The sequence below is a fragment of the Lepisma saccharinum genome, chromosome 2 (genome assembly GCF_977018435.1).
Source record: "Lepisma saccharinum chromosome 2, izLepSacc3.1, whole genome shotgun sequence".
Lineage (NCBI taxonomy): Eukaryota > Metazoa > Arthropoda > Insecta > Zygentoma > Lepismatidae > Lepisma > Lepisma saccharinum.
The window spans coordinates 135,304,056-135,312,601 of NC_139230.1; the positions used below are offsets into that span (position 1 = coordinate 135,304,056).

General features: G+C 34.0%; 1 protein-coding gene across 1 annotated transcript in view; it reads left to right on the top strand.

Moving 5' to 3' along the window:
• Positions 1 to 4,758, top strand: part of LOC145984510 (uncharacterized) — a 147,222-nt gene extending 142,464 nt beyond the window's left edge. The window contains exon 5 of the mRNA XM_083118160.1: positions 4,523 to 4,758. Coding sequence (XP_082974286.1) covers positions 4,523 to 4,668 — 146 coding nt within the window. The 3' untranslated portion in view covers positions 4,669 to 4,758. The remainder of the gene's footprint in view (positions 1 to 4,522) is intronic.
• Positions 4,759 to 8,546: the final 3,788 nt, after the last annotated feature.

The following is an 8,546-nucleotide window of genomic DNA, read 5'->3' on the forward strand; positions in this document are numbered from 1 at the left end:
ACAAGGGGGGCATATTTTTAACAAGTTTATGGACAACAAACTGAGAGATGTAGCTTTTACACACATGGGCAAATCTGTCTGAGGGGAGTTCTCATTTCTACACTAGAATTCAAGATTCTTGGGATTTAAATATGTACACACATGGCCGATTGGGGTATATGCCCCCTCTTGATATAGTTTTAAGTGTAGGCAAATCGGGGCATATGAACTGTTCTTTTCTACACTAGGATTCAAAATTCTTAGAATTAAGAGCATATCACACTTGAAGAAATGGGGAATAAGGGCATCTTGGCATAATTTTAAGTGTGGGCAAATCGGGCTGTTTAATCATATGAGCTCTTCTTTTCTACGCTATAAGTGTGCTTATTGTAGCATCAATTATACTACTTGCAGGGATAGTAATTTTCACTCTCAGCGTCAACCCAACGCAATTTCCTGAAGCTATAACAATTTACTTCCGTGCCACATCACGCCAAGAGTATATGATTCGATAACTGTCACACAAACACTAAGAAAAGTCACTGGGTAGACCATACAAGTACAGTTAAAATATAATTTTAGAATTGCATGAAAATGATTCCTGGTAATAATATGTTTATATTTTGTCTCTTCTTTTTACAATATCATCTCTTTTGTTATGTCTAACGATTGATTAAATCAAGTACCGAACATTATCAAAAGGCAATTCTCGAAAGGTTAGACTGAAATGTTAACATTATCACAGCAAAACAATTTTTCATTTGACATTTTTCTTCTTCTGAAATGTCTTTGCATTGCCGTTCCAATCTTCACGTTGTTTCCAACACGGTCAAAGGCTAGCGGAAAGGATAACCAGTGAAAGCGATACACGCAAGATTCCGGCTGTGTGATTTGAAGAGAATTTGATACATTGAGTTGGAAAAGATTGAATTAGTATTGTTCAGGGATAGGGTGACAGATAGAAGGCTTCTATTACTAAACCTTAGAGTTTTTAATAAAGCAAGATAATTAATTGGTTAATATAGAAAGGAATGATCAATTCATATGTCAATTTACAGAGCTATTAGGCATCATTGATGATTTACTGACATCCTCGAATCTTCATGCCGCAAGTCCCTATCTTCTACGAATTTATTTCCGACACGGTTCCCGCTCTCGTCATAGCTCATGCTTTTTACAGATAACATCAAAAATCCGTGACAAACTATTTTCATTGTTTTTGAACATGGTACATCCATTCAAAACACGGAAACTCATATTAGCATATTGTGAAAATTCTTCTCCTCTTTACATAGCAACGATGAAGATGAATAATGATGCTCAATGCTATGTGATTTGGTGAATCTCAAAGCTCCAGGAAAAATAAACCTCCAGAAGGTTTCCCATATAACAATGAAACACGCTAACACTGTAAACTAGAACGGCTATGCAAAAACATTTATTATAATGTTAACATTTCAATCTAACGTTTTCGTGAATTGTTTTTCGGCAATATTCTGTACTTAATTTAATCAATTGTTAATCAAAAAACACAAAATTTAAACATATTATTACCCGAAATCATTTTATTCAATTCTAAAAAAAAAAAATAGAAATACTTGCACAATATTTTTTAACTATATTTTATATGGTGGAAATCGGAATTTATCTTAAGAAGGCCTATTTATTGATGAAATATCAATGTGTATGTGCTTGCATATCTGAAATATAAATAATAAATACAGATATATATATATATATATATATATATATATATATATATATATATATATATATATGACTCTTGGCGAGCAAGAGATTTTTTTATTTTTTTTTATTTTTGCAAACTGATAAACCATATTATTAATATCCGCAAACACGAAGTTTACTTTTAACAATCTTGCTTTACTTGTCCGATATCATCTTTACTTCAAGCACATGTCCCCTATTCCTTCCCGTTCTGGTTTCAATTAAAAAAAATATGCATATATATATATATATATATATATATATATATATATATATATATATATATAATTTTAATAGTTCTATGTTGCGAATGAATTTCAATCTCTGATTAAACAAGAATTCACAATCTGAAAATAATGTAATGAAATTTTAGGACATGGTCATGAAAACTAAATTATAATGGAAGATGGTATTTCTTTTGAATAAAATAGGTCAATGAATTTCATATTGAAATCTTATACACTTACAAAACTTTGGAAAAATATGCTTGGCGCTATTGAAAATTTATCTTTCAAATACTGAACTAGAAACTCTAAAGGAATTATAAACCATACACCTCTTTACCTTAAAAGAAAACCGAATAACAGAAGGCATATTAACCAAAATGGGAAAAAAAATCATTTCTAAATTGAAGCAATGCTTTATTTTCAATTATTTTAAAATGAATAACAATAATTTCACTTTTTCAACACAAAATGCACAATAAACAAAACTATTTATTTTCTCTCCACATTTTCCAACATACAATAGCAAGCGTCATAATACTACATAAAAATATTATTTTCCTCTCACAATATCCCACACTCACAATACTTACTCTTTACAATCTTGCTTTGCTCATTCCATATTATATTTACTTCAAACACATGTCCCCTATTCCTTCCATTCTAATTTCAATTAAAAAAATATGCATATATATAATTTTAATATTTATATTTTACAAATATTTTTAAATCTTTATTTAAACAAAGATTCACAAACTTAAATAAAATAATCCAGTTATAATGAGAAATAAGCATTATACAGGATCTGATATAATTTTCTATAATTAATAGAAATCATCATTATTTTAACCAATCAAAAAACACCCGGAAACCTTGAACTATCATAATTGAAACAAACCACAATCACAAATAAACGTTAAAACTTACCTAAGAGATATCGCAAAAATAACTCGAAAAATCCTCCCCGTTGACTCCCCTGTCGATTTTGGGAACATGGAGTACGCGTATGAAATTTGGTGGTCCTGAGGTCAAGGGGTGGGTCAATTGCCGATTTTTTTTTCGATCACTCATAACTTTCGAAAGTATGATCGTAGGAACATGGTTTTTGCGTTAGCATCGTCTCGGTGTCCTCTGTCCTCCCTGACTGAAATCGGATTTCCGAAATTCAAAATGGCGACCGGAAGTGGATGTATCGAAAACGGTTACACTTGGTCAAAATCTGTTTTCTGCGAATTAGCAAGTACGTGCATACATATAGGTCAACTGTTTCTCATGTAGGTTAGCTTAGCACGTAAAAGGTCGTAAAAACAAAAAAGTAGGTCAAAGTATGTGTCCAGCTCCTACCGTTTCATACTACTACATTACTTAGAAGTCGACTTTTCCACCTACGTACGCACTTTAGTCCGTAAAAGATCGTAACAAAAACGTCCCCGTGACAGGTAACATCTGGAGTGAAAGAGAACGAACTACCTGTATGTTATCTAACTCGTAAAAGATCGTAAAAAAAAAGTGAATACGTGAAGTTAAATCACATAAGATCGTGATATACTTATACAAAGGATGAGATGGAAGAAACCGAGTTGCGGTGAAAACTGTACTGAAACATCGTCGAACGTCAAAAAATCCACAAAAAATTGTCATAATATGATTCAACGGAGGCTACATCCATAGAAATAGGGGATACCCACGAGGGATGACTTATAACCGCCTAATATACAGTACTACTTATTTCCGTTTCCTTGCTCCAGAGATTCCCGAGAGAGACTATAGATTTCGTCTATCTATCCCACCCCTAATTCTCTGTTTGTAATGCAATCCTTCCCTCCAATTCTTGCGTTGAAATCCACCCTCGTCTGTGGATATTTATTCTCTGACAAGGTGCAGAAAATCAGATACTCGCTAAAAGCTGTCATTGCGGTAGTTTTACGACACTGGCTTTTCAAGCTGGAGAGATGATAGCAAATTTTAAGCTGGGTGATCTTCAAATAATAGGAGAGAGAGTTGATACCAATAGCGTGAGAAAGCGAGAGGACTAAATTAGAAAAGTTTCAATGGGAAACTTACGCTTCCATAACAATTGCTTTTTCACATTTCTCAGCCCTTTTGGCACCGATTCGGCAACAATTAACCCACTATTCTCAGCTAAAAAGTACTTTCCATATTCTATATTGTTGCTTCTTTCTGTAAGTTCTTAGTTAAAGTCCTATTATTTTATACACGTATAAAATAAAATAAAATTTATTCAAATCTAATAAAAAGTTTATATCAATCTGACCATCCTGTAAACGCTACTTGTGCAACTGTACTTGTCTTTGGATGGATACAGGCACATTTTGATCATTGAAAGTAACGTATTTATACATGCAGTGTGTATGTGTGTGTACATATACATATGCGCCTCCACGTTGGCTTGTGGTAACCTCGCCGCCTTGTAATCAATGGGTCCAAGGTTACATACTCGGTTGAGGCTAATAGTCGTTCGGATTCCACTTGATACTGTAGGTCCAGTCTCGATTATCCTTGCTGTGCACAAAGTTGACTTAAAACTCAAACTCAACCAATCAACTGACATATACATATATTTCTTTCAGAATATGAAGCAAGGATAATTCGGAGTCGCCAGCCCATCAGAAGGTATTACAGAAAACGTCTAGGGAGGATTCGTAAAGAAAATGAATCTGCATTATCGACTGTAGCCGAAGAAGAGGATATTTTTGAGGACGCTCAAGAGTTTTGAATACTACTGAAGAAACCAATCAGATGGAATTATAATGTATTTGCATTTTGTGTATTTGTAGATAGTACAATAAATTACGTATGTCTATGTTTCATTCGATAACTACAATTATTTGAAATTTTGAAAAGTCCTAAATAATGGAATGACACTTAACAGCTGGCAGTGATTCGAAAAATAGGAGGCCGTTGATATACGTATAAATAGTGTTGACTTGAAGAAAAGTATTGTAGATATTATTGTAAAAATTCTATTTTCTTCCACTATTAAATTTAAGCATTAACCAGAAATATATTTTCGGAAGGGGCCAAAACTTCGATTAATATATAACAGTTACTCATGTTGAAAATTGTTATGGATTTTTCTTTACTGAAATATTAACTTGGAATGTGTATGTCAACGTACATCAATTATGACTACTGCAATAATAAAATATTGTTTTGAAGAATGCTATCGAACACATTGAAGTGAGATAGAAAAAAAATCTGCGATTTTCGCTGTAATTTCTGTATATGTGCAATGTGTATTGAAATTGACAGCAAACATTAAAACCATGTATAATACGAAATTCATATTATTTTGTGGTTGTGAAAATTAATTTCCCTGTTTGTTAGATATCTGACACAAAATTTGTGGGACTTCAGTTACGTGTTCTTCTTGCTTTAGTGTACGGATGGGATATTTATATCTCGCTGTTGGTATACCCTTTGAGGATGCATACATACATATATATTCCAGCACCACGTTCTTAGAAATTAATGCTCCATTTCTTGAAAACCTCACATAGTATTTCAGTTTTGTCTTTTTTGTTCAATTGTTGTTATTAATAAATTGCGACCGGCCTCCGTGGGGAGTCGTTAGCATAGCGCGCTACGACTCCACGGGTGTCGGGTGCGAATCCCGGCCTGGGAATAGGTATTATTTGTGAGTGTCGCTTCATCAATATTACCATGTCTTCACTCATTCCCATCTTCGCGATTAGCCAAAAGTGACAGAAAATCGATGTAAAAGTTACCAAAATCAAATCAAATCAAAAAATTAAATATCGGTGTTGGAAAAAAGTTCTTTGTTTGTTTACCTCTGTTGTTTTATGTGATAGATTCAATAAAATTGGCTGTAAGCCTTCAACCACAGCTTTATCCTAATAAACGTTTCACTTTTACACGTAATAATGAGAACAAATTAACACTTTAATAACGTGCTACAATTAGGGATCCAGAACAAAAGGCCCAGTATTCTAAAATTACCGAGAATTGTGGCTTTCGAATATGTGGCGTAATTTTCGTTTTCTTTTTCATATTGGAGGACGTGCCGAATTCCAATTTCAAAGAAATTGATTATCCTTCTTCTTCCTTTAACACTTATTATTTGGAGGCACAATGTAGAGTTCCATCCCTCCTAAAAGCTTTATCTTTGGGAAAGAAAACAAAACCAATTTGTTCTCTCTATGACAATTAGTTCTCGAACTACGATTTTTTGTACTTAGCTTGAAGTTTGAAATTCATGCGCGTAAATGTTCCCATCCAGGACGAGTTTACAGGCACTGAAGGTTCCGTATGTAAAGGTTACATGAAAACAAGAGCCAATCATTTTCACGTTTCTTCGTATTTGCAATACTTTTATGTGTCAATTTGTGCCATACGATAAATATACTGGAGAGAAAATGAAATTACCATAGGATCAAAATTGAAAGTTTCTGAGAGACTTTGGAAACTTTATGGATTTTTGGAATATCCATTTCTTGAGCGAAGTAAAGAAGTAACACTTCAGTAGAATATTATTTTGTCCTGTAATTATCCTTCATTGCTCAAGGCCTTTCTGGGGTGTAAGGGGTACCTTCCACGTAGGCGCCCAAAAGTCAACCTCACTTCCACGTAGTGCACCCTGGACTAAAGACTAACGAGGCTCTGGCGACTGGCCCCATGGCCAGTATAATTTTGTTTGTGTTGTCCTGTGGTTTGTCCTTATTTGTGCTGAGTGTTCTTTACAGCCTCGGCTTTTAACAACAGTCAGAACATTTTAATCTTTTATGATTTTAATTAAGCAACGTTAGAGTTGTTACGTGTAACGGTAAGGGGCTGGACCCCATATAGTGTGACGGGTGCAAAATAGCCTTAGTGCTGACGCACCCAAAAATTTTAAAATCAAATCAAATCAAATCAAGGCCTTTCTCTCTTATAACATTACCTCACGATCCATTACAACGAATATTGATATTGACAAAGGGTTTTGCTGTCCTCGATGGTGTAGTGGTAACGCTCTCGCATTGTGGTCTAGAATATCTGGATTCGATCCACGGTGAAATCATATGATACAACCAGGATTCTTGAAGCACCATATTATACTAATGTTGCTAGATTCAACTATAAATACAATTGAAAATAATATTTTGGTTGAAATTGTGGTTTATATTTTATTTATGCTATTATTTGGTTACATGATCAGTAGTGTACTGCATATTCCCTCTGCACTCTTAGCAACAAACCATGGATTATCTTGGAGCCTGCCACGATATTATGAATTATGACTTAATTACTATTTGATATGACTCAAGTGTTTCACTATTCTCGTTTTCACAATTTGCGCTTTTTAATTAAGAAGTAGGTATGGAGTGAATTGATACTAAGAAGAATTTTGAGACATCTTCAAAGGCACTAAATTCGATATAACTGTCTCTAAAAATTTTCATGTTCAAAGACAACAGTTGGCTTTCAAAATATTATCTATATATTTTTTTCATAGGCACATACTAATAAAAATATAAGCAATAATAGGTTATAGACTAGAAAATTGGGGCACATGCTGCAACGATTTTGCATTAACATGAAACATACTATTATCGTGAAAAGCTTAAGACTAAATTAACGACTAAGATATTCTTCTAGAGATTAACTTAGGCTATTTTTTGTTATCATAGTGTCAATAGTCTAATGTAGACATTAAGAATATTTTCTCTAGCGTTTCACACGAAAAAAATCCTTGTCCAATAATTTTGTATTCCTATCATAGATGGTTACAAAGTCCAAGGACATGATGAATGAGTTTCTTGTTATAGTTGATCCCTTGACAAGTATGGTTCCGTGTTAGATTCAGGGTAAAAGTGCCCAAAAGTTCGATGTTGATTCAGCACCAACAATAATTTGGCAGCTTACTTAGAAAGAAAGGTAGAGGATTCTGGGTTAGAAAGCCAGTAGGCGAGATAGGACTCGAAGCACTGATCACATATTATCCAATAAGTAACTGCTAAATAAGGTTGTTGCGTCACGGAATTTACAGTATATACAAGGTGAGTCTGTATGTAGGTTCGTAACTGGCTAATAATTTCGATATGAATACCAATTGCTAAAATCTATAAATGTCTTCCCCAATAGGGAGTACTGATGATAATACCTTGAGAATGTAAAGCGGTAAAGTAGATCCAGTTATAGCAACCCCGTTTCATATGTCTCTCATATCTAAGCGATTATATTAGAAAATGCCTTTTAGTTTGCTTCACTATTTTATAATGAGCAGCACAAAAATCTACTTAACGGTATCAACGAATCTCTAACTTCGTAATACTATTATTTAAAAAAAGAAGAACGAGACCACGAGAACCTTCTACGTCATACGGCAAGTTTTCTAACAATGAAAGTGTCCCCCTGTCGATTCGGTAGCCGCTTGATCTTGAAACTGAAGTTCCTTTGCATGAGTGTTCTTCGCGTTAACTAGCAACCACACCGAATTAGCCATCATCCAACTAGCATGCAAAGGTTCATGTATAGGTAAATACAAATCAAGCAAATTAGAGCTGAGATTGCGGCACCAAGTGTATAATGTCAAAATGCTTTATTTGTAGGTTACTATTGTAGAGTATGCGTTCCATCTGCCCCTAGGAAACA